Source organism: Convolutriloba macropyga, chromosome 11, assembly GCF_964194025.1.
Source record: "Convolutriloba macropyga chromosome 11, txConMacr16.3, whole genome shotgun sequence".
NCBI lineage: Eukaryota > Metazoa > Xenacoelomorpha > Acoela > Convolutidae > Convolutriloba > Convolutriloba macropyga.
The window spans coordinates 22,734,415-22,761,608 of NC_134478.1; the positions used below are offsets into that span (position 1 = coordinate 22,734,415).

General features: G+C 36.5%; 1 protein-coding gene across 1 annotated transcript; it reads right to left on the reverse strand.

Annotated features, from left to right (window-relative positions):
* Nucleotides 1-13: 13 nt before the first annotated feature.
* LOC142349857 (THO complex subunit 6-like) lies at nt 14-27,194 on the reverse strand. Its single transcript, XM_075401674.1, has 4 exons — nt 26,964-27,194; nt 19,363-19,647; nt 18,536-19,100; nt 14-191 (listed from the first exon to the last, which is right to left on the reverse strand). The coding sequence occupies exons 1-3, from the start codon at nt 27,187-27,189 to the stop codon at nt 18,553-18,555; spliced, it is 1,059 nt and encodes a 352-aa protein (XP_075257789.1). The 5' UTR covers nt 27,190-27,194; the 3' UTR covers nt 14-191; nt 18,536-18,552.

Sequence of the window (27,194 nt, forward strand, 5' to 3'; positions counted from 1 at the left end):
AAGACTAAAAGAGCGAGAAGTCAAAACTGAATTAAGCTGACGAGAAATCGAAATCAGCAGATGGTGTAAACATATATTGAAAGAAACAAGATTATAACACAACGGTCAAACTTAATATTATTAACATCCAAGTTGAGAGGGCAAAAGACAGCACGGTTGAGTTTACCAATAATTATTATAATACTTTTTCCCTGTGCATTATTAACAAATTAGGATTTGGGTTGTCTGTATTACAAAAAGTTCGTTCCTTATCGGAATCAAAGTGCTCGCTTGAATGTTCCAAGCTGGTTCCAATTTCAGTAAATAAGTATTATTTAAAATCAGTTAGTTTTCAGCCAGGAATCTAACGAGCATGGAGACTCACACTACAATACTTTGCCGCCGTTTACTCTCTTGAAGCAGATCGGGATTGAAACAGAGAGAAAAAACAAGAAATAAATTCACAGAATTTTCTTCCAAGTTTTAAAAAATGTTTAATTCGGAGTGCAGTTTCAGCTAAATTCTAAAACTATACTTAATTCAGCCTCTGAAAGCTATAAAGTTTCATGAGTCGACATCGTTGAATACTTAAGAATTGACACTGGTAACCGCCTCAACTTTGATGATCTTGTGCGTTTAATTAAGCGCAAATTATCAAAACACGTTGATTTTTATTAAAATCAGATTTACGCTTCTAGACATAGATGCTACCTACATATTATAACATAGCCGGCAAATAGCTGCCGCTGACGCGCTTGACGCACATCGGGATTGGAACAAAAGAAAAAAAAAAGAAGAAAGAAATTGACCGAACTTTTTTCTCGTTTTTTTTCAGTTTCAAAAAAAAGGATCTATAATTTGGCGTACCCGTTTCAGATAGATTCTAAAAACATACCCGGCAGATTGCCGGAAAATAGCCACCGTTGATTCCAATAAGCATGATTGGGATTGAAAGAATAGAAGATATTGAAAAAAAAAGATTTTTGTACAAAAACATTTTTTAAGTCCGATTTATTTTGATGGCATTTCGTAGCTGAACATAACGTACTTCTGTTTCTTAGAGAGAGGCTACAGGGGCTACTATCAATACCAATAAGCATTAGAGATGGTAACTAAGACTTATAGGAACGATGTTCAAATAGCGGGCATCTAAAATTGGGATTTATGGGTTTATCCCGTTTCTACTTCGGACTTCAATTTTCTTATACTGACTCTGTTCATTTTGAATTGCTTTGCTGAGCAACTGATGTTCAAAATCACATTTAGCAGAATGAGAGAAGAGAGAAACTAGCCTAGAGAAGTCAAAAAGATTTCACGCAAAATGTTGAAAAAGCGGCAAAATGAGGTAAAGCAAAACATTTTTTTATTCGACGAAGTAAAAAAAATAGGAGCGCTATAATAGCCGGCTGAGAAGATGAGGGCGGCTATTAACTATACATAATTCAGCTTCTAAACTGAAAGCTGTTAAGCCTGATACTAGTGTCAACTAGCAATCGCTCAAAATTTGATAACCTAATGAACTATGACTTAATGACCGGGCTTTATCGGTTTATACCGTTTCTTTTGATTTTGCTCTTTTGACATTGACAGTTTTCACTACATGGCGTAATTCAATGCGTGAAAGAACTTAGAATCCATACAGTTGAAACAGTGATTGAGGTCAGTCAGAAGTCAACCGTGAAAATCGTGACTTATGTAAAAACGAAAAAAGTGATCAAAAGATAAAACGAATTAAAAAACATAGCAGGACAAGTCATGGCACACAATTCAAAGAAGTTTCATTGATAAAAAAACTAGACCTAGAAAAGACAGGAATTGGATTAGGAAAAGCGCTTAGAAAACAAATCAAATCCAAAAAAAAATATTTAAAAAAAACAGTAAAAATCAATGTCAAAATGCCGCACCGCATGTGAACAAAAAAACGACTAACGCGAAATCAATTTTTGTTCAAATACCAGTTTTTCACTTTACTTTAAAATTATAGCCAAACAATTTCACGCCGCAAAACCATTCGCATTTTGACTCCACTCCCTGTTTCGTCAAATATGCAACACACAATATATTATTGCAACAATTGATTCCTGTGAAGATAAGCGCAAATCATTGTCTTAAGAACTCAACTTGAAACAAACTAAACACCTGAAGTCCAAATATTAGCAGGACAAATCACAGTAGCTCGCAGCGCAGAGAGAGACCATATGGCAGGAGAGATCATGAGCATCATTCTGCAAAACGTTAACCACTCGAAACGAAAAAAAAAATTTCATTGGAGCTCCAAAATTAACGCTTTTCGAAAATCACAAACCGAGGCTTAGTCTCAAGAGAAACATATCGCAAAAAACCAGGCAATCTCTAGACGCCGTGTGCCAAAATCAAGACGTCAAAAATGTTCCATCTATATCCAGAGGTTATGAAATATCACAGTCAAACAATTGCTCAAACCGAACATCCAAAATCCAGATTCCTATAAGCCGTTATACACAATTTTCCAGCATAAATAAAAAAACACATCACTGTAAGTATCAAATAAAAGCAAACTATTCAGTCTTGCAAACTTTAAATACAAATACTTCCAAACAATTCAGTCTTCGATTTAAGTTACCTCGAAATCAACAGCATACTTAACTTGAAACTGGAAAGAAAACCAATATTAATAAACAAAGTCCAGTAGCCTCCCAAAGCAAACCACGGCCGGTTTGTTGTTTTGCCCACTATCAAAACTTACAAATTTCGCAAGCAACCAGCCAAAGGCAACTAAAGTCAGTGTACTTCTTAACTTCCATAATAATTCTTTTAATTGAAAATCAAGACCGAAATTGTAATCTGATACCAACTGACTTACAATGGATCGCTCATCAAGCTCTTATTGAAAATGAACTCGGAGACCATGCCACAATTTTTTCGCTCATAAACCAAAATAATCAAAACTTTTTCTACCTCCAACCTAGAGCAGCAGCTCCCGCTGATACAGCAGCCCAAATGTTGTGTGGCATCGCAGCAGGAGACAGAAACGGTGCTTCATTGAAAAAGTCATTGGTAGTTTCGACAAATATAAAAACGAAACCGTGAAAACATTCGACAGACAATGCCTTTCCTCCAATAACCGACAAAGCAGGTCGAACAAAACACTACAAAAATATGTAGTTTGAACTTTCCCGTCTGGCATGGTGGTAGGAAAGGCATGTAACAAGATCCTGACTATGCTTTTTGATCCCATGTGTATGGCAAGCTGCGAGATCAGACATGATTTAACTCATTAATTAGTGCGACTTATAGTATTTTGATGGAAGAAGATGTCTTGTATTGGCACAGCAAGTTATAATCGGTATTATTGCCAATTTTATTGCAAATGTACCCGTGTGCTAATTTCATTGAATTGCTGACGGAGTTCCAGTAACATAGATTAAAACTTCTTCATCAGTGGTGTGAAAGCGTTCATGATTTAACTTCTGAAGGTGCATAGTACTGCTCCGTGGGTTTTGATGTTCGCCAGAATTGTTAGAAGAAAAACTGCTTGGGGAAGAAAATGTTCCTGGAAGATTTTGTTGGTTGATTAGCTACCATTTAAAATAATGTACATAATTTATCCTTCGATGAACTTTTTAGTAGCCCGCTGCTGTAAGTTGGGCCTGAGCTAGCTCACCGTCTTTTTTGTGTTTTAATTATTTCAGCTTGAGGCTCTCTCATGAATTGCCCTGCAACAAAGTTTGAACAAAAGAGCCGCAAGCTGAAATAATTAAAACTCAAACCACACGGCGAGCTAGCTCAGGCCCAGTTTACAGCACAACACTAATAAGTTCATCGAACGATAAAAAGTGTACATTGTTTTTTATAAGTGGGAGATAATCAAGCCGCAAAGTCTTCGAGCAACATTTTCTTCCCCAAGGAACATTTTTCAAACAATTTTCAAACATCAAAACCCAACCAGTAGCAATATGCACCTTCAGAAGCAAAGTCCTGAACGCTTTCACAACACTGATGAGGCAGTTTTATCTAGGTCACTGGAATCCCGTCAGCAATTCCACGAAACTCGTATAAGGGTGCACTTGCACCGAAATGGGCTGTAGGACCGATTATAACTTGCTGTGCCAATATAAGACATCATTCCCCTTCAAAAACTATTAGTCACACTAAATGAGGAATTGAATTATGTTTGATCCTGCTGCTGGCCATACATATGGGATCAAAAGGCATAGTCAAGATCTTGTTACCTACCTTTCATATCACCATGACAGACGGGATACAATTGTTTGGCGGCTAAAAGCCAAATAATTGGCCCACTAAGACGAGGGAGAGGACCTTGAGTTGAGCAATTACAGGGCTCCAGAATTATGCGTGGTCCAAGAAAAATGCAATATACACAAAGACATACCAAAAAAAGCAGACATCAGTGATGCATGGCTACACTTTCATACCACGGCGATGAAGTACTCTCAGTGAGACAATTTGAATTGGATGTTTTTGGATTACAGTTGGCAGAAAAATTCGCAGTGTCGGCTTTAATTATCTACGTTGGCGAGTCATCACTACTCTCAATGAGAGTGGAATCAATAATCACTTGCGTTAAAATCCTATTGCCTGTGCCCAGTTCTGGCAACAAAACATATCTTTCTGATCCAAATAGTAGCAAAAATTCAAATTTTAATGCAAATACAGACAGATTTCAACAAAGTTACTTAATGAAAACCAATACCCAACCCATCACAATAGTACAACCAAATCTGGAGAACACGCACGCACAAAAGCCAAACCTTGAAAACAGGCTTAAAGAAAACAATCTGTGGCAAAAAACACTCGAATGCCCTTCGCTTTTCTGTTTTCTTAATGCTACCAATTCACCTTTTTTACACAATTAGGCGAAACCCACACCATCTATTCTTCCTCCACGCAAAACATGAGACAAAAAAAGCAAAACAAAACCATCCAGTCCAAGAAGTTGCAAGAAATGAATGAGAAATTACAAGAGCATCCTAAGCACCCACATAAATCTTTACTTGTTAAAGATAAATACAATCAGAGATAAAAGAATTTGACTTCCAGCAAGATTTGTAATCAATGACACACTTACTCTACACACGTACCCCATAACAAATGAAAATTTATCCCCAATGAGAACTGAAAATCTTATCCACATTAAGGGTAGATACACAAACCACCAATGACGTTTTCATAATTTATCAACCGTTTACAATTTGAACTATTCCTCAACAACAGCCTCCTAATGAATTTTGCGATACTCCACAATCCCCAGACTGCGTTATCGCTCAGAAGAACCAGTAAAAGCTTCGCCTCAACCTCAGCTTAGAGAATTTCCACGGTAACAACAAATACCTGAAATACCCATGTCGATCTCCTCTATCCATAAATTCTTATCCCTCGAGCATTACAATAAAACGATCCAGTAGTTTGTTTTTTACAAACCAGAATTACATGGTTTATGCACCTTTTGATTGATTTCAATGTATCGTATACAGACAGTTATCGAAATTATCTTGAATCATAAATCTGTTTAATAGAGGTTAAAATAGTATAGCATTATGAATGTAAAATGTTTATGTAGTTACATAACATAATACAACAATGCCCACATTCGGCTCATCAATAACAAAATAAGTGGCTCGCTCGCAACAAACAACAGAACCATTCCGCTCTATGTTCACGCCTGATAAACAACTGACACAAGAAAATAAAAGCCAAGAACAACATTCAACTGAAAAACTTACAAACTGGCCATCATACAGAACTTAGTGGGATTTCTAACGCACACTAAACGCGTTTCTGGATAGCCAGAGTATCGTGCATCGCTAACAAGACTAAAACAAAACTTAAAATAAAATGTTTCCTATCGATTAAAATAATGAACTCATTTCTGATGGGATAAAAAATGAACCGACTAACGTCTGGCCAATTGCTTCAGACGACCCGCGAGCGGTTGGCTTCGTCAGTAGCTAGCCACGGATTAGTGAGGCTAGCTTTAGATTAATTGAAGGGGCGTAAGGTGAGCGCAGCGGGGTGCAAAAGTGGATTGGGGGGACTGAAGTGGGGCGGTGGGTGGGCGGGGGTGTGGGATCAATTTCTAAGAACCGCCCTTACCCAAAACAGTTTCTGTTAATCGCCTACTTGAAGACTAGTGAGCTGAATGGCTCTAAGAGAACATTATGCAAACTGGGCGTTACCTCTTTATCCCGTTTCTGAAAATGAAAGTCAAATGGGTAAGACAAAAAATTGGCCACGCGAAAAATTGCTTAAAAGAGACAAACAGGATTAATGTATTTTCTACAAATCTTTTGAGAGCAATTAACAATGATTTCAAAAAGTGCCTGTTAAGTCATTTATGATAAAAACAATTCTACTTTAACTCATTGTTAATGAGGATCAGATATGATGGCATTACGCACATAACACCTGCTGAAGTTCGGCATCAACAAAGAGAGTGAGAGAGAGAAAGATAGAGTGAGAGAGAGAAAAAAACGTGAACAAAAAAGAGAAGGAAAGATACCCCAACCGACAGAGAGAGAGAAAAAGAGATATTCATATTTTCCATGATGGGATTCGACTCTTCAACTTCTGTTTTCTAGCCCTGTTAGTAAACAAATCAAAGAAAACCTGAAAAAAGGCGAAATTAAAAACAAAAATTTTCCAACTTCGCAGTAAAAAAGTTCAAACGCTTTTTTGTCTCGAGAGTTCTGTCAAGTAACCCATCTCTACGAATTGAAAAGTTTCGTTGGTCAGTAATGGTTGTTAAACTCAGAAAAGGAAACAATAGCAAACCTTAACAAAATCTTGCTAAAATTCGAAAAAATTCAGAAATAGTTTCACTGGCTCATAAATATCCATATACATGGAACGAGATAAATAAATTTCCAAAAATTTGAAAAAAAAATTATTATCCAAAAATTACTAAAACTGGAGTTGTGGTAAACAGGTAGCAATGTACCATCCATTTGCTGCTATTTGTACCTTTTCATTTGTTGCTAACTACCATTTATCATTCACTTCCATTTTTGGTTATAGTTCTTATACCTCCATGAATTTGTTTACGTCTGCGACATTCGCGTTTGGATACTTGTTCAGTTGCTGTAACTTCCTTTTAAAAGTCTGTTCATACTTTTGTGCTTGCAGCGTTATAAAAATTTTAGATTCGTTCACTTAACTCGTGTCTGTTGCAATGCTATTCAGTACTCTTCAATCTCTAGATCAACTCCGTTGCAATTCAATCTTAGAAAATACGTTTTGATGCGCCAAGCAAATTTAATCCTTTAACACAATAGCCTCATTGCCCCATGATAAGCATATTACAGATAAACAACCATAAGCAAGATTCGCTCCGCGAATAAGCACTACCAATCTAAATTGAACACTCACTTTCCTAATAAGCCTGACTCGCTCGGCGATTCAGCTACCCAACGTAATTTGATCGATTCGCACTGCGAACAACAGTAATTTCATACACGTACTGTCATTCAATAGACATGGCGCTGTCCGCATGATCGAGAAAGACCCCCTGGCAATTGACACTTTTTGGGAGGAACCGCCACTAAGATGGGAAAAGTGGAGAACGCAAGTCAAACTTGCAATTTTGGCCAAAGAGGAAAAAAACTTTGATGTGTTGCTCAATCTAAATACAACCACCGAGAAATTGCCGTCAGAAACACAATACGAACAACCAATTTACGATCTAATCGAGGTCACTGAAGGAGAAAAAAGTCACGAAATGCCCAACAAGCTTTCGTGGGAGCTGAAATGTCAGATACTGGATGCTGGACTACTCTGCTGTGATCGCCTTTGGGACCTTTGCGATCAAAATTGCATCTCAAAGCTGCATTTGATAATCGGCACAGAAGACAGGCGTATTTTAAACCTAAAAGAAACGCATGCTACAATAAATGAGTAAACAACGATAGAACTTTGGACAATTATGGAGACCGCATTTTTGAGGCCTCGAAATATTACCTTTCATAGGTACTTACTAATCTCTCGAAAACAGAAGAAGGGAGATTGTAGAAGAGTTTTAAAGTACACTAAAGGAATTGGCACAAAATTGTGGTTTCAAAGACTGTGAGGAGACAATAATCAAGGATATATCAAAAATATGTCACACCGAAAGTCAGCGTCATTTGCTTCACGAAACCACGGAATCAATCCAAGCACTACAAACGGCAATCAACATGGAAATGGGTGTACTGAACCAAATTAGAATAAATAGCACGAAGAATCCACTATCATTCAACATCGTTCAAAACACATGGTTTCCACCAGCGAAACCTCAACAACAATCAGTTACAAATTTTACAAGGCAAAATCAGTCACGCCAATGTTGCAATTGTGGACAAGCGTGCCAACCCAATCACAAACAGAAATGTGTTGCATTAGGAAAGAAGTGCAACAACTGTGGTATACTGAACCGTTTTTCAAAAATGTACAGAAAGCCAAAACAGAAAAACCAGAACAAAAACCTACAAAATATGAAAATGACAACGAAATCGATGAAGAAACAATTAACAATATAGAGGACTACCACACGAGATACAATTCCGACTACAGCTCATCAGATGACAATTGAGTCGCAATGATCTCAAATAACCGTTCAGACACTATCGACAAAACATGAAAATCACGATCGGAAATAATCAAGTAACGCTTTTAATTGACTCAGGAAATGTATGTTCCATAGTCACAAAAGATCTAGCAACCTAAAAAAAACAATTGCAGAGAAGCTAAATGAGGGTCAGAAAAACGACGTAACATGAAAAAAAAAACTATTCAAACAAACCCGTGAAGACAATCGGAACGTTGATAGCACCAATTGAAAGTAACAATTGGAGAAGTAACAATGCACACATTGTGATTGCGGCAAATGGACTTCGACCATTGTAGGACCAGATTCATTTGAAACACTAGGAATCTATATAAAGAAACGATAGCCCACAAACAGAATAGTCAGCTGTATCAGCACACCAAACCCGATGAAACAACAGATAGCCGAGGAATTTCCAGGACTGGTCAGTAGAATTGGTAAGTCAAAAAACCATACTGTAAAATCGAAACTTCAAAAAATTACAAAGCGTGACACCAAAAAGGTTAAAAAAAAGTTCCCATTAACATCCAGGACAAAGATAAACAAGAGTTAGAAAAAGTATTGTACCGAGGACATATTGAAAAGACTCGATTCTTGCTCAGATAAAACTTCATCTCATCAATAGTCATAGCAGTAAAGAAAGACGGCTCCATCAAAGTAGCTCTCGATTCAAAAGTCATGAATAAATCAATATATAAGAAAAAATACCAACTGCCTAATATTGACAGCCTGATTCAACTGATTTCCCAAAAATTAAGTGTGAAGGCGGAGCGAAACGAGTCATTCTTTACAATAAATTTGAAGTACGCGTACAGCCAACTCAACTTACACCCCGAAACGGCACGCCATTGCAATTTTAACATCCTAAGTGATGATATGACCGGCATATATCGTTTGAAAACAGAATTTTACAGTCTAACAGACATGTCGGCCGAATTTCAAAAACCGATAGATACGAACCTTATTGGTCTAACTAATACGTACTGTTTCCTAGACATATTGATCGTAAGTTGAGGCACATTGCAAGATCACATGTAAGTAGTCCGAAATTGTCTGAAAAACTGGATGATGAGAACCTTAGAATAAATCTGCCAGAATGTCATTTTGCGATAAAAGAAATAGAATGGCTCGCCTACAAATTTACTAAGCGGTATCAGACCATTAGATTCAAAAACAACCGCAATATTAAACGAAAAGCCGCGAAAAACGCTGAAAAAATTAAGATCCTTTCTCGGTTCAGTCGACCCTCTGAGAAAATTTATACCGAATTTAGCAAAATTATTCCACCCACTTAGACCACCACTGAAAAAAATCAGAAAAATATATCTGGACTGAAAATCACACAATATATTTTGATGAAATACAAGAAAAAATCTCCGAATCCACCGAAAAAAGGCATTGAAACCCGAACCTCGAATCTGGAATAAAATTGCGATGCTTCCCGACAAGGCATAGGCGCTGCATCTGAACAGCTAGATCACGAGGGGTGGGAAACTGTTGAACTTGCATCCTGCTTTTCAAACGTTGTCGGAAAAAGATATAGCGTGAATGAACTTGTATTACTGGGAGTTGTATGGGCGGTAGATCATTTACCATTTATACAGCAAAAAGTTCACAGTCATAACAGACCACCGCGCACTACTTTCTATAATGAAAGAGCATCGCTCTAACAACTCCTACAGTAGCCGACTCAAACGTTGGGTCGACAAATTTACTGCCTTTTAACTTTGATATCGAGCATTTGCCCGGCACGCGTATGGGATTAGTTGATTATATTTCACGCGAACCTAACCTCACTGCACCCAACTTCACAAAATACGAGCAATTAATCGTCGCAAAATTAGATCTAATGAAACGCGCTGCTTCCTATTAAACAGATCCAACCTTGAGCGAAACGCGCAGCAATTACAAGCACGCTGTCAGCCACACATGCAAGCAAGCACAAATGAACTAATTACCACTCAAATCGCTCCGCAAATGGAAGATTCCATTCACGCCGTAGATATCAATAGCGCAAAAACAAATGCTACAATTTCCTCTATCAAACCGGGAAATTTAAGCAAAAAGTTTGAACATTCATTCCACAAATTTGGCAGTTGCGAATCAGTCTGATATTCAACAATCTATTTGAAAGAAAAATATCTAAAATTAACTACTGAAAGAACAGCAAATAGCTTTATCAACCTCATTGAAATGCCCCGCAAAAGCAAGCAACAAAACACCCCTACTTTGACGAAGAAAACGACAGCCCGGAATGTCGAGCAAATACCCGACTCTCCATCAACAGATGCAACCTTTACCCCGGTGTCAACAACGAATAAATCAACAGAGATATATGGGACGCCTTCAATTTCGTCCTCACTAAGATATAAAACAACAAACTACTTGCAAGTTTGACAACCACGGATGCAATTCTGAAAAAGAACGCGATTGCGTGTTTAGCAACAACGAAGAGCGTTGCAAGCAAATCTCGCCATACATCCACTCATTTTGGCGTGATCTGGACGTCAAAGCAGGCTGCCTGTGTATAGACAACAAAATTGATATCCACGCTATAGTGGACGCTTATATAGACGCCATCCTCAGCACGCAACCGGGAAGTAGGGGGATGACGTACATTGCCATCCATGCCTGGTGGCCATATATGAAACGAGACTTGAAACGAGACTTGCTGACCAAAACCGCCAAACGCACGCCGTGCAAAATAGGGAAAAATTTGAAACCAGTCATTCCTTCAACAAAATGTAATCCAATAAAACCGTGTAGTGAGCCTAACGAGGAGATACAATTAGACTTTGAGGGTCCTATATATAACGAAAGAAATCATGAAGTCTACTTCTTAGCATTCATAGAACGCTTCTCAAAATTTCTGTCGGTGGAAGTCTGCCAGCACGCCAACGCAAACAGCATACAGAAATTCCTTCGAAATTATATACTACTACAAGGCGTACCGCGCCGCATTCACTTTGATCAAGCTCGTTGTCAAATCGGTAAACAAATAAGTAATTTCTATAAGCAACATAACATTAATGTAATCGCGGCGCCAATTAATGACCATAGAGCAATAGGCCTAAATGAGAGGCTAAAACAAACAAAAAAAGCGTAGACTCACCTGCATCAAAGAAGCCGCTAAATCACAATATAACGTCAAAAGTTCAATAAATTAAAAAATATACCAACTTCTTATCTGCAAAGAGAAACGTTAAAGTTGTCACCTTTTGAAGTGCATTTTGGAAGACGCCCGAATACGTCATTAAGCAACATAAGCACAGAACCGGATATATCAAAACTTTCTTATAAAAATGTTAGAAAAATATTTAGATCAAGACCCGGTAAACTGGACTGATCTCATCCCTGACGACAAATGGGAGAACCCGAACAGGAGTAGGATGCAGAAATCGAGCAAAAAAACGAAAGCAATAGGAAATTCCCGCGACCGATAGATAAGCGACCCGAAGGGCGAATCACGATTGGTACAGATAAATGGGCAAGGCAGACCAACACAGAGGACGGAGGAATCCGTCCAACTGTCCCTAGCAAAGAAGATCCCTGCCCACAAACGTTCAAAAAGGATCCACAGGGACTGTATGAGGTGCTGGCCCCGGGTTCAACGATCATAAAAGACAGCGACCATACGTATGCAATCAAGGAGCCCGGAAAACCACAAGTGACGGTCCGCAGATCAGACGTTGCTTAATTTGGAACGAAAGGGAAAAAAAATAACCCACTCCTACAATACGCAGAACGCCGCCCAAAACACACACCGGACGTGAGACGGAAGATAAAATTGCCAGACACGCCTCAGATTTGCGCCGCACACTCGAAGGCGACAAAAAGATCAGTAGACGAAATCAGACTGATGACACGAGCATGGTTTCGTCCATCAAATGTATCGCGTGCATTTCGAGCCAGCAGAAACAAGATACCAGAACTGCAATTTCACCTACAGAGTTCACTCAGGATAACCCTTCCACGAGCCAGCAACAGGAAGACGAACCAGTTACGATTGTTCCGGTCGGCCCAAGACAAAGCAAACGCTCAAGGCGGGACCAAGACTCCGAAGAATTGAACGTTTTTTGTTCCCCGAAAAAAGCGGTACCCAAAACGAAACGATCACACCGCCAATCAACCCCATTACACAGAGCAGCTCATCAGCTTTTCGACCAGTCGCCCCAATATCAACAGTGATAGAAGAAATACAACCAATCGCTGAGCGATAGCCGCGCCCAAATTAGCAAATTTGAGGTCGACGCAATCACACCGCAGATCACCCCGGCAGTTCAGACGTATACTTCACCTAACATAAATGCAAGAACTCTAACCGCTCTTGAAGCAGAAGAGAGATCCGACTCGGACAGTGCTTGAAAACTGGAAATTAAAAACAATAAAACACAAACATTACATTCACACATTTTATTAGTAGCTAACCAGCAAATATTGTTTCTTAACCTCAGCTATATTCGGTCACCACCTCAGCTATACGAAAATTGAGCAACGCTGAATTTTCGTTTGAGAGGAGAAATATGGTACACAGGTACCAAAGTACCATCGACTTTTTGCTATTGGTACCTTTTCATTTGTTGCTAACTACCATTTATCAGCACTACCAATTTAAATTGAACACTCGCTTTCCTAATAAGCCTGATTCACTCCTCGATTCAACTACCCCACCAAGAAGATCGATTCACAGCGAATAACAAAAATGTCATACACGTACTGTCAGTCAGTACAACAGGAGTCATAAAAATATAAGCGTAATAAAAGTAATTCCATTAACACTATAATTATTATCAAACCCTTAGAAGCAGCTTATTATCAAAAAATGGAGGAGATCCCAGGGCCCCTGGTCCCGCAAAAATTGCAACTAATTTAAAAAATGCTTATATTCGTGATACTAAAATCTTCAAAAACATTCCAATATATCTATAAACTATGCATTAAGATATTATTAAACACTTGAAGGTTCCGTGGCTCTTGAGGCTAGAGAAACCTAATAAATGACAAACTTCAAAAAACTAAAAATTCAAGTTTCATTTAATAAAAAAATGCTTAAAATTGTGATATTAAAAAGTTGAAAATCAATCAGGACCAACAAAAATTTTCCAGTAACTTATTATCAAACCCTAACGGAGGTTTTCTGACCTTAGGCTCAAAAAACCTGAACAATGGCTTTAAATGTTAAGATCATGCAAGACATTCAATTACATCCAGAACCCATACAGTAACCTATTTTCAAGCCCTAGCGAAATTTCACTGGCCCTTGAGGCTGGAGCAACCTAAAAACCGAAAAAATTTTTCAAATCTTTGACATTAAAAATTGTGACATCAAAATTTGTGACATTAAAAAGTTGAAAAACTATTCCATGTCCAATGAAAATTTTTCAGTAACTTATTATCAAACCTCGTAGGAGGCTTTCTGGCCCCTGAGTCCTTAAAGACGAATAAGGAAAAATGAATGTCAAAAAATTTGAAAACTGCACGTTTTGTAAAAAAAAACGCTAAAATTCTTGATGTTAAATTGTTGAAACGATTCCATTACCACTAGAAACTATGCAAGAACTTATTATTTAAACCTGGAGGAGGTTCCTTGACACCTAGGGCTAATAAAAATCAAAAAAAGTTCAAAATTTTTAAAACGCTTGAGAAAAATTGTGCAAAATAGTATATATTTGCGTGTTTTTAGCGAGCGGTTGTTCGTCCGTAGCTAGAAACGGTTGTGGGGGGGGGCACCGTGGGCTGATGAGGTGAGGTGCGCAACAATGGGGTGGAGGCAACAGCGCGCGGGGAGAGGGGTGGGGGCAATAGTTGCGGGGGTCAACAGTGGAGGGGTCTCAACCTCTAAGAACCACCCTTCACCCCATAAGCATGTCTCTAAAAGTTTGAGCTAAAAACAGAATTGAAAGGCTCTAAGAGCACTTAATGCCCTGCTGGACGCTACCTGTTTATCCATTTTTTGAGGACGAAAAGTCAAAAGCCTCAGACAAAAAATCGGTTAAGCAAAAAATCGGATTAAAAAAAGACTGACAGGATTAATATAATTGCTACAAACTTCGTCTGAGAGCAACTAAATATTATCAATAAGAAATGCGTCGCACGAAAAATTAAGCATTGCAAAAACTGATTCTTGTGAATTTCTCCATGCAGTTCATCAACAGAAATTTTCTCATCTTTAGAATACAGGGATGCTTACAAACCTAAACATTTCAAAGGTATTTTAAAGCCGGAAATATAAACCGCAATTGATACACAAACATTAGCAGAAAATCTCCCAGCAGCTTGCGCGGTAGAGAATTTCAATAAAACTTTTCAGAACTAGAGAATGGTGGCACCAGCAACACCTTGCAAGCATAATACGAAACCCCGCTAAAACTATCAGACCACCAACTAACTTATAAAACACAGCTGACAGATTGCCAGAAAATAGTCGCAGTAGCTTCGTAGTTCTGGAGTATAAAAAACTGTAAAAACGACAGACCAAAAAAATCGTCTTTCCATTGAAGACTCATATGTTATATTTTGATTAAAAAACTGTACACGTTTTTGCTGCCTCTATTAGCTGCTCTCAAATAACCTTCACTTAGAGTTACACACACACACACACACACACACAAACACCCATTTGACCTTATCTCTTTGAATTAAAGTGAGGAAGTCATTTTTGCGAGTGAGGTAAGTCAGGTGTGAACAAAAATATAATCACGCGAATGAACAAAAAAACTCACTTAGAGCGGAAAATGACGTCACACATGCGTTTCCGTTGAAAGTGCATGAATGAAGGAACAAAAAGCAGATTTGAAGTGGCTGCGACGTCATATGGTCGTAACAAAAATCTTGAAGAAATAAATAATAAACACCACCGGAAGAATACAGGAAACAAGTCGAAGAGTTTCCGGTATTCTTCTACCTTTTCAATCAACTTTTAAATAATAAAGTGACCACTAGAAACAAAAAATTCAGTGAAAACGTAAAGACAGTCCATAAAGACAACTGAACTTAAAAAATTACATTACAACTATACATAAAACAAGCCAAATTTTTTGTACGCAACTGACTTGCTTGATGCACTTTCACTTTTTTATATCATTGTCAAAAAGTGTTCTATTTTGGTGTGCAGTTTCCGTAAGATTCAAAAACTATACTTAATTCAGCTTCTAAATAGAAAGCTAACAAGAATAATACCAATGCCAGCTAGCAAACACTCTAATGAACTCTGATCATCTAATTCTCAATGACTCAAGGACCGTGCTATATCGGTTTATCCCGTCTCTTTTGATATTGATCTTTTGACTTACCAAATTGAGTAATTTAACGCTTAAAAGAATTTAAAAGTCATTCAGTTGAAACAGTGAGTGAAATAAGTCAGAAGTCAAACGTGAAACTCGTGACTCATGTAGACGAAAAACGTGTTCAAAAGGTAAAGCGAATTAAAAACAAAGGAGAGCGCCTAAATAATAGCCGTTGAGAGGCTGAAGGTGGCTATTAAACTAAACAATTTAAAATCAAAAAATGGTTAAAAATTTTACTAAATTTTAAAGAGCTGTCGCCACAAACGATTCAATCAGCAACAAAACGAAACCAAAAACAACGTTATTGCACAAAAAAAGTTCCATGGTAAATAAACTCAAAGCAAAAACGGAAAAACTTAGAAAACTTTGACAAAAACCGTCAAAATCGGATTAGTATGTGTACAATTTTAAAAAAACAAACACACTTCATATCAAAAATAGTCATCCAATTCAGAAATTACCAAAAACACGTTGACTAATTGACTGATTTCGTATACAAAGGTCCTCTCAAAGAGCTAAAAATTCAGATAATAAAAAAAGCCGAAAATTGAAAAAAATGGGCCAATTTTGCACTTGAGACGCATTATCAAGCCCTCAGAAACATTGTGATATCGATTTAAGATGATTGCACGTTCATGCGGCATCGACCAAAACTTACTTCTACAAAAAACCAAGTTAAAACAAAAAATGAGCCAGATGGACGAAAACACGCCTAAAAATTGTCATCTGTATGCGCCAATCTCTCAAAAACTTTCTTCAAAGTCAAAAAGAGCAGCGCATGAACGCAGCTCGTGACACTTTTCTCGCTCAGAAAAAATTAGTTCATATGCTAATTTCACTCACTTTCACCATTAGGTAAAACTGCCGCGTGACCAAATAGTACTTCCGATAAAAAAAGCCGGAAGAGCTCCGGAAGCAACTCGAAGCGCTCAAATTTCAAAAAATCCATAATTGCAGCTGAAGCCATTACCTTTTGTATTAAACTATTACTGATTACCTCCCAGGTCTGATCTAAAAATCATTGAAATTTAAACCACTGTCAGCAAGAGAAACAAAAAGCAGCAAAACCTTATATTATTGAAAACCTTTGATAACGTTAAAAAAATCCGAACTTATTAGGATGGTCAAAATACTGATAGATTCAAAAAGTAGACAGGACTATCAACTGGCCTAAAAAATTATGATTCTAGTCTCTAAAAGATCGCCAAAGCAAACGACAGATAATAATCTTAGAAACTAAGTTAAATTTTTCAAAAAAGGAATGCTCAAATTTAAGAAGCAGAAGACCAGTACAATTAGACTTCTAATGACTGCAATTAAACAAAAACAACACATACTGCTTCCTTGTTGTATATATGCTAGACAGAAAGACTTCATACTAATTCAAATATTAAATTAATCATAGAAAAGACATGAGCGTCAGAATAACTTTCAAAGGCAAAAAACTTTCAAAAACAAAACCAAGGCTACAAGAAAATTGCAATAAATAGAAATAAGTGGAAACTTTCTAGCAAACTCTCAGTACTGCCCTATGGTGAATGAACTCAATTGCAAACCAAAGAAATGACGAAAATCTAAGAAGCTGAAATCCTTTTTTCAATTTTTTCACAACTGAAAAATCAATATAGGGAATACAAATGTAGAAGCCAGGACAACGATAGAATGATACAAAATAGAATGTGAAGAAACACCGTAACAAAAACCCTAATTCTTGATTTTTGAAAGTTAAAGTCAAATACAAAAATCAAGAAAAACGAATACATTTTATCGTTCAGGAATCGAGACATAGAAGAAACAACCAGTCATCCGAGACAAAAAGCCATCTTCCTGAATAGAACAAAAAAAAAAGAGGAAAAACTGAATTCAAACATACGAAACAATGTGCAGTAAACTTTTAAGACTGAATTTATGAAAAAAATGTTAACTGCTTGTCAAAAACTTAATGCCATAAGTTGACTGACTTTTTTTGAAACGAAATTAAAGTCCCTGATGTTGCACAAAAAGAATATTTAAGTATTTAAAACGATAATACAAACAAAAAACTGAGAAAAATTGGGAAAAAAACTACCAAAATCGGATTAGCAAATGTACAATTTTACAGAACAAAATTACATAGCGGTAGAAAAAAAGGCGGCTGATTCTTGAAAAAAAGACGGCTGAAATTAATGAAAAAGATCAAAAATTAACTAAAAATCAAGAAAGATTGCCGATTTTGAACTTGAAACGCATTTTCAGGCTCTGCAAAACACTGTGGTATCAAATTCCGAGGTTTACATTTCAATATAGCATCAAATAAAAATTATTTCTACAAAAAACCAAATTAGAAGCAAAAAAACTGGACCACAGACGAAAAAACGGCTAAAAACGGTTATCTATATGTGCCATTCCGACAAAAAATATTTTCAAAGTCAAAAAGTCATTCACTAAACACAGCGCATCATCGAAAAAACTTTTCTCGCTCAGAAAAAATTAGTTCACACGGCAATTTTACTCACTTTCGCTTTTAGGTCAAAACAGCGTCTGAACAAATAGTACTTCCAGTAAAAAAAAAACCTTAAGAAAACCAATACTCCTCTTCGAGTCGTGAAAAAACCAAGAGAAGGCCAATAAAAGCCCCAGCTGTGCGGCTACTAAAAAGTGTAGCACTTCAACAGCTGATATCAGAAGCCTAACTTTCTATACGCAAATGCACAGGAAATTATCTCTTGATCAACCACGAATGTTTAATGAAAAGGCCACATATCCTGGGTTTGTGAACACGTCAACCTTACAGCACTGTCCTGCTACGGTTGTCAGCTGAGTTACCCGATCACTTTTCAGCGCATGGTAGACTACAGGAACATTGGTCGGTACTTTCCTCACAAGAGCGCCGTTGATTGAATAGGTGTAGACGTTATTATCGCTGGAACCCACAAGAATCTCTCCCGAAGTTGGGTCGCAAGATACATGGTGCTGAGTTGCGCCCTGAATTTCCATAGCTTGAGCCATTTCACCGCTTTGTAGATGCCAAACAGATAAACTTGGACCTCCGCCGCAAACAAGCCATTGAGCTGAAGAATCCAAACATACGCACGACAGCCAAGGTCCGAGGTCAGGTCTGACAAGATCTCGCCTCTTAGATGGGACGAAGGAGTTGATTTGTGAACCGGTTCTCGCATCCCAAGTCTTTGCGGAGCCGTCTTCACTAGCTGATGCTAAGATTGGGTGAGGTGATTCAGTACTGCTGAGAGAGAGCCATTGCACGTAATCGGTGTGACCTACAAAAATTTAAACAAATCACATACCATAAAGACAATAATCCCATTCTCCGCAAAAAAGAACAAAAAGAACAAACGGAGATTTTTAAAGGCTGATCTAAAAAGCAGTCTTAGTACTCTAGTACTGAGTAACTCTAAGTAAAACCTCCATCTCTCTCAATTCCCATTCAAAGTGCAACACTCTTCTCGCAACCGGGAGGCATTTAAACACACGTCTACCAATTAAGATCATTTTCGAACAATAAATACACATAGAACCAACCCTTGAGCGATGTTTTGGTGCCTCGACCACCGTCAACGTCCCACCTCTGGATCAGATCATTCCCACAGGCCGCATAAAGTATATTACTGAAGTTGTCGAACACCAAACAATTACATTCTGCTTCATCAAAGATGTCCTTTTTCTGTTCCAACGGGAGGCTCCATGCTTCAGCCAACTTGACTGAGGCTCTTTCTGCTGAGGGTAGCTTGCACTTGCGTACAATCTCTTTCCATGAGAAAGCTTTGATAGGTCCTAATCCTCCAGTCACAAGAAACTCATCTCCGACTGAAACATTGCATCTTATATTATATTTTATTTTTAGGAAAACAAAATTGTCGTTTCGAATAAAAGATTCGAAACTGAGAAATAAAGTAAACTCATGTTTTGATGATTCAAAAATGATGCAGTTAGTTTTTTTTTGCTTTTTTAACAAGTACATTTAACCTTTTCGGTTATAAATTGAACTTTCGTTTTTCAAAAAGATATACAGAGTTACCTCTCCTAACAAAACAATTGCATCCGAATTATTTTTTAATACACATCTAACTGAGTGCTCTATAGACGTGTTGCCTATAAAATTGATTGAAACATGCCTAAATTTTCAATGGTCGATGAGTTTTGAGCTGTATGACGATGCTAAATTTTGATTGGTTGAAAAAGACTTTTGTAAATTCATACAGCACGCATTTATTATCTTGAAATTCAGACAGACGATTGTGCTCAGTACAGTTCAGTTGCTTTCCATATTACTTGAATTGAAAAACTTGTAGCAGAAAAAGAGCGTTTTTACCGAACCCGCGCTTCGAAGAGCACTTAGCAAAAACTTGCAATTAAAAGCCTTTATTAGAAAGGATATTGCAACGATAACTCTGTCTTCATACAATATAGTACTTGGCACTAGCACCTACATAGCTGCTTCTAAAAAGATAGAAAAGGTAGAAGCAAACTAAGAAGAGAGTTATCATATGGCGACAGAGATGTTGAACGCTTACTTCTGTTAAAAAGAAAGAAAAATTTGCAACTGATGGAATTAGCCATTAACGGAAAAACTTACAATCTTCGAATCATTAGAAAAACAAACACCGGAATTAGCCTTTATTTTATCGCACAAGAAGACAATCAAACCGATATCAAACGGATCCGTATTACAAAAGACTCAGAACTTTACAATTTCTTTCAAAGCTACCGAATTCGAGAAATTAACCAAACCACAAGCACAAACCAACTTTACCCATTCAAAATTATTTGAGCATCAACCTCTTTGTTTTGCTAGCAAAGAGAAAATACAACGCAAGCCACAACAGTACTTCTATGACACTATTGGAAGGCTATCATCCTAGAAACCCGTTCGTATTCTTCAACGACAAAACAATCGACAGAAAAGTAAGTCAAAAACTTGCAGCGAAGAACAAAAAAGACCAACCAAATAGCCTAAACTGCAAACTCTGTGACACAGCTAAATTGGAGAAGCGCACAAATTGCTCTTTCCACAAAAACTATAACAAAGACGATAATACTTTGCAGTTTGTGTTTCATGATGCGAGAAGACCTCACTATCAGTTAGGCTATTTTGTTGTTATTTGACCCCTAAAAATTGGTTGGAGGCAGAAATGAGTAACATCGTTTGTAATCCCAACAGAGTACAATATTTCTGCAAAGTTTTTTTGACCTTCCTTCTCGTTGTTGAGATATGAAGTGCAATCCTTATCGAAAACAAACCTACCGAAACAAACATATTAACAAAAATTGACTAGAACAAAAATCTCTTGAGCACTATAATTGAAAGATTATGGATTCGGTCAATTAGTACTAGACCGAACAAGCGTGGACAACAAATGCAGAACGTTGTTAGATTATATTTGTCGCAATAATTAATTTAGTAACTTGATTTTTATGTTGATAAGGTGATATAAAGGGAAAAAATATTGTAAAAGTTCCCTCATCATTTGACACAAAGTAAATCAAGTCGTCCTATGTTGACGTTCAGACTTCGTTTTTCTGAAAGAGGCAAGCGTTAATTATTAACATCAAGAAACTTGGAGCGGGATTCAATTAAAGTGATTTAACAGATTAAACTGTCTCTTGGATACTATTGGCAATGATTCAATTACAAAATCAGTTCAAGAGCTCCAGAAAGACAAGTCATAGTTATTTAAAAAATCAAGAAAGCTGTAGTAAAAAACGGAAGAAAATTATCCAATATTGTAGCATGCCAGCTACCGAAAATCGAACTCTTTTCAAAAATGAAAAACTAAAAGCGAATAAACTGTCAGGTATATTAGAAAACATTACTATGGCAATAAACTGGCAAAAGTTCTGCACATACCAAATCAATTCGATAAACGACCAAACAAACTAACTGAATATCGAACAAACAAGCAATTATTGATCAAAACCATTGGAAAGGATAAAGAGTCCACAGAAGTTGCAAAACTTTGCAACAATTATTGTGTCAATGGGCGAAAACATAGAAAAAATAACAGCCCCAAAAAAACTAACTTTTCGTATCAGGAGCAAAATGAAATGACAGAACATATGTTTGCGTTCTCAACAGATCAATCAGAATATTCAGAAACTTTGGTATCGTTGCAAGGTGAAAAAACCGCAGGTTTTGATGGAAATTCTGCCGAGATCTTGCGATCCTGTCACAACATGACTGTTCCCATTCTTGTTAAAAGTATTACCAAATCTATAAGCGAGGGATGCTTCCAGGAGTTTTAAGAAAGGAAAGTTAATCAAGTGTATAAATTTGGCCAGCTCAAAAGCACTGAAAATCATCGACTAGCAAGAGCAAGATTTTCGAATGGATTATAATTGACAGATTTTAGTTATTTCACTACAGAAAAACAGTTATACAACATACAATTTGAACTCACGGCGGGATATAAACAATATTTGTCCCAGCTGAACATCCTGAAATTATCCGTGCAGTTCAAAACTCAATATTTTCATCTGTCTAGCTTGATTTCAGCAAAACTTTGCATACAAATTACAAAACCAGATCAATTTCAAAATGGAAATTTGTTGAGTTCGAGGGGCAAGTTTAAACTGTTTTGTTTGGTTTTCAAAAAATATTAACTAAAAATCGATAGTGATGACAATAAACTGTAGTGTTCCCCAGGGTTCAATTCTTAGACCATTACTATTTAAAATCTACAATAATGATCCACAAAACGCGAATAAAGAACCTTTTGTATCTATTTGCAGAAGACACCAATTTCTGTTTCCAGAACAAAGCAAAAAATATGTATTAAAACGCTCCTGCTGAATTATGCGAATGGATTCCTTTATTTAGTTACTTGACATTTTAAGGCTTTTATCTCTGGTCTCCGCCTAGTATCATCGTGGCTAAGCCACGGATTGCACTAATTGACACAGCTTAAGCTAGCCTGCTCAATGTCATCTTATGAATTACATCAACACAACTTTAAATAACAAAACTATGTCAACTTAAAAAATAACCTGGCCGTCCAGAGTTTATTCTAATCCTTAAATCCTGGATAAAAATTAATTTGTCGAAGCATATGTCAAAAAAGATGGTTAGGATTGAAGACCGTGTTTGTAGAATGTTCGTTCCTCGGGAGAATACTTTATGGTACGCCACGTTGACTTGCGTGCGCTTCTTTGGCACCCGCTCCAAAATGTTAAGTCATTAAGTCATTTGATATTTTAATAACTACTCTAAGAATATCAAACTTAATTCAACTCCTAAGATAGGTTACTTACGTTTTGGCAGTTACATTTTTGCACATCGTAAGTTTTGCGCAGTCTTTGAACGTACTAGATCTATGTGTGCAACCGTTCACTAACTTCCTCCGTGTTGGTTATTAAGACAGACCGTAAATTAGACAAGGCGGCTCGTTAATGTGCGTTCGCACATGATGTTCCGACCTCATCTACATTTTTGACTAAATTGTCAACCAAATGAAGAGATAACAAAAATAGATGTTTGAGTTTAAAACAATCGTTACACAACCTATCTACTAATTGAATTACATAACGCAATGACTCATTTAAGCGCCAATGTGATCTGACATCAAAGATACTAACAGACAAAAAAAAACAAACAACAAAATTTGCACAAACAAAAATTTCACGGCAAAAACACAATATCTAAATTTAAAAGCACCTAGTAACAACGTCAAAAAGCAGTCAGATAAAACCTTAACTACACAAGTTTACTTTTTCCTAAATATACAGCAGATGGAGAGTTTTCTTAACGAGACTAGGTAACAAGCCGACAAAAAGAACGAACAGTGAGGCGAAAATTATAAATTAATCAACATTTTTTAAACCAAGAATATTCAAAAATCTTAAAAATCATTAGCTATTAACTAAATAATCCTTGATAAATTACTAAAAAGTTATTACAAACCAAAAGGACCTGTCTTTGGGTAGACTAAGCCATTGAAACGAACTAAAGAGAAACTCAAAAAATTACAAACAATTTGCAAAAACACAAACTATTGCTGCCATTAAAATCATTAGCTATCATCTGGAAATTATGTATTTTTAATTCAATTGTTACTTCTACTAATTCAGCTGAAAGATATACACTGAGAGATTAAATAAGTTTACTTGGGCCACATTTGAAATCCATTAAGATCTGTTATTACGTGATTGTTCTGAAAGAAGAGAAAAAGAAACACAAAAATTGGCCACTCAATAAAAGTTCAGAAAAGCGCATATTGTCCAACAAACAAAATATTGGCGAAAAATGATATCAACAGATATGTTATTTCCTGAAATACAAGAATTTGGATGGGACCTCTCATTGATGAAACTAAGTTACAATTGGACGAAAAGAAGAACAAAAGCTGAAAAGTTTGAAAAATATTTAACAATGTATATCAAACTTGGATGGAAACACTTTTCAAAATGTTTATCATAAACTTAAAGACTATTCGCTATAGACTGACTGCTTCGGGTAACATCAATCATTCAATCCTCAATTACAAGCCTCTGAGAAATGTCATCCATTTGCGGCTACCTAAAGAACAAAAATAGCGAATTCAAGAAAAAAACTGAGCAAGAAAAGTGTCGAAGGCATTAAAAAATGAACTTTTCACTAGTAACTCTTCTATTTTCTATTATTTTTAAGAGCAATGGGATTTCTCTGTTTTATCAATACAACTTCAAAAAATCAGCAAATTTGAACAAATACATTAGAACCACGAAATTTTCGAGAAAACACGTATTATCAACGCCATTAAATACATTAGCTTTCAACGGAAGCCAATAAATACGCTAAACTATGCCTCAATGGGACAAGAAGTTTGTTTGCCAATCATATTTCATCATAGAACTTACAACAAGTTATTGACTATAAAAACAACAACAGACAGGCAAAAACCAGAAATTAAGTAGAAAAGTGCCAGAAGAAAATGTCGAAGCATTTCAACTCGTAAGCTCTTCTCTGAAAACTTTATCTATGATCCGCTGAAGTTCTTCCCTAAACCAATGGGGACTATCAGCAGTAGGATGATGTGATAAGATTTCAAAATAAAATCCAAAATAGGATCCAAAAATAAAATAAAGTACCAGAAAAATAAAAAAATTCAAGAAATCTCGTGGCATTGAAGTTCTAAAACTAATAGTTAGAAGATAAAACCGCTAACCAGATTAATTTTGGCTGCAGTAGAACGGAAAGGAATTCTGTTAGTACTGACATTGACCAAAACTGGTTAATGTTCAAAAAAAATTTTCAAAAAATTGTTTTTAAACTCTTAACTCATTGAAATCGCAATACTTCAACGAAGGTCAATAACTACGCTCAGTTATAACCCAATGGGAGACAAAGGTTGTTTGTCATGCATAGATAAATAACAAGACATCACAATAAGTCTTATGACTGTAGAAACAAAACCAAAAACAGGCAAAAACAAAAACTCAGTAGAAAAGTGCGAGAAGAAAGTGTCGAAGCCAATTAAACCATTAGCTTTTCCCTGAAAGATTTATCTGTGATCCACTGAAAGTACTCTCTAAACCAATGGGTCTAGAATTAATTTTTGATAATGTGTAAAATGTTTGGATAATGTGATAAGGGTTCAAAAGTAACCAAAAATACAAAAATATCCAAAAAATTTTTTTAAAAAAATTGAAATCTTGTGTCATTGAAGACATATAACCAACAGTTAGAAGATAAAACCGCTAAACAAACTCATTTTAGTTGCAATAGAAAGCAAAAAATTTTTCGAAAAATTAATTTTAAATTCTTAGTAGCCATTTATGTCCATAGCTTTCAACGGAAGTCAATAAATACGCTCAAAGATAACCATGGGAGTACATTTATGTTGGTCATGCATAGGTTATCGATAAGATATCACAATAAGTCTTATGACAATTAAAACAACAACAAAAACAGGCAAAAACCAAAAAGAGAAGTGCGAGAACGTGTCGAGGCCAATTAAACCATAAATTTTTCTATGAAATTTTTATCTGTGATCCACTGAACATCCTCTTTAAGCCAATGGGATATATCAATATTTGGATAATGTGATAAAATTTCAAAAGTAACCAATAATACGAAAATACCAAAAAACTTTTTTAAATTTTTTGAAATCTTGTGTCATTGAAGTCAAATAACCAATAGTTAGAAGATAAAACCGCCAACCAGATTAAATTTGGTTGCTGTAGGGAGGAGGAGGAAGCTGTCACCCATGTACTGACTTACAGTTCACGATAACAAGTTTATGATACTTTAATGTTTAAAAAAAATTCGAACTTTTTTTAAGTCTTAACAGCCATTAGCTGTCCCCTCAAAGCACTAGATATGTTTACTTAAAGCTCATTATGGAACATTTTGCACTGTTAGTCAACGAATCGATTCCATAGGACTCAAAACGAATCAGTAAAACCTCAAAAAGAAATTAAAAATTTCATTTAAAATTACGAAAACTCAGAATCGAAGCCAAAAAAGAACATGAGTAATTCCTTGAAAACAATGTTTTTGGGCTTCATTTGAATGTAAAGGAGGTTTGCCATTAATATAACCTCGATATAAAAAGTGACTTGTCTCTAGTTGACTTAAAAAAAGCAAAAAAAAAAGAGAGAAAAATGTCATTAAAAAAAGAGCTCTCAAATAGAATTCGATTTTTTTGATAGTGAACGTCGCTATGAGACCAGAACTAGTATTTTTTATCGCCTTTATTCTATTAGGAACACAAAATTGGTCCAATTTTTGGCGTGAAATTTAATTTTGAAATACGATTTTTATAGAAAATAATTTAATTTTGAGAAAAATTACACTAAAAGTGAACAAAATATCCCGTGTTCACACAAAACTTCAATCCTCGATAACTCCTCGAAAAAAAGGAAAATAAAAAAAAATCTTTTAATTTTGAATTCTACGCTGGACCAGCTTTTTAATAATACCACTCACATTTCTCTACGACGAATATATCGGTCGGCCAAAATTGACTGAACAAAAAAAAACCGTGTGAGTATATAGTTCCTCCCCCCCCCCCCCCCACAAGTGGGGTCGGAACAATTATCATTACAACGCAACACGTTTGACCAGATCCAGTTTTCGATAGAGCCGATCACTTTTTGATAACATTCAAAACGAATATCCAGCTTGAAATTAATGCAAAATATATTACCTGTGATCATAGTATAACACGGTGTGTCTTCATAAGCTTCAAATGAGAGTATTGGCTTTCTCGTATCCTCCACTGTGTTCACAGATATGGCAGCAGACAACTGGAACACCGACACTAGTCCGTAAGAGTCACACACTGCCAGATATCTACCACACGGAGACACTGCCTGGGCGTAAATTGTGACGTAAGCACGCTTACGCATGGCCAGCTCACTCTCGAGGAACATTTTCA

Coding starts and splice junctions, on each gene's coding strand:
- LOC142349857 (XM_075401674.1), bottom strand. CDS start 27,189: ATGTTCCTCGAGAGTGAGCTGGCCATGCGTAAGCGTGCTTACGTCACA. Junction 19,648..26,963: donor GTGTTATACTATGATCACAG/GTAATATATTTT, acceptor GCAATGTTTCAG/TCGGAGATGAGTTTCTTGTG. Junction 19,101..19,362: donor CACCAAAACATCGCTCAAGG/GTTGGTTCTATG, acceptor AAATTTTTGTAG/GTCACACCGATTACGTGCAA.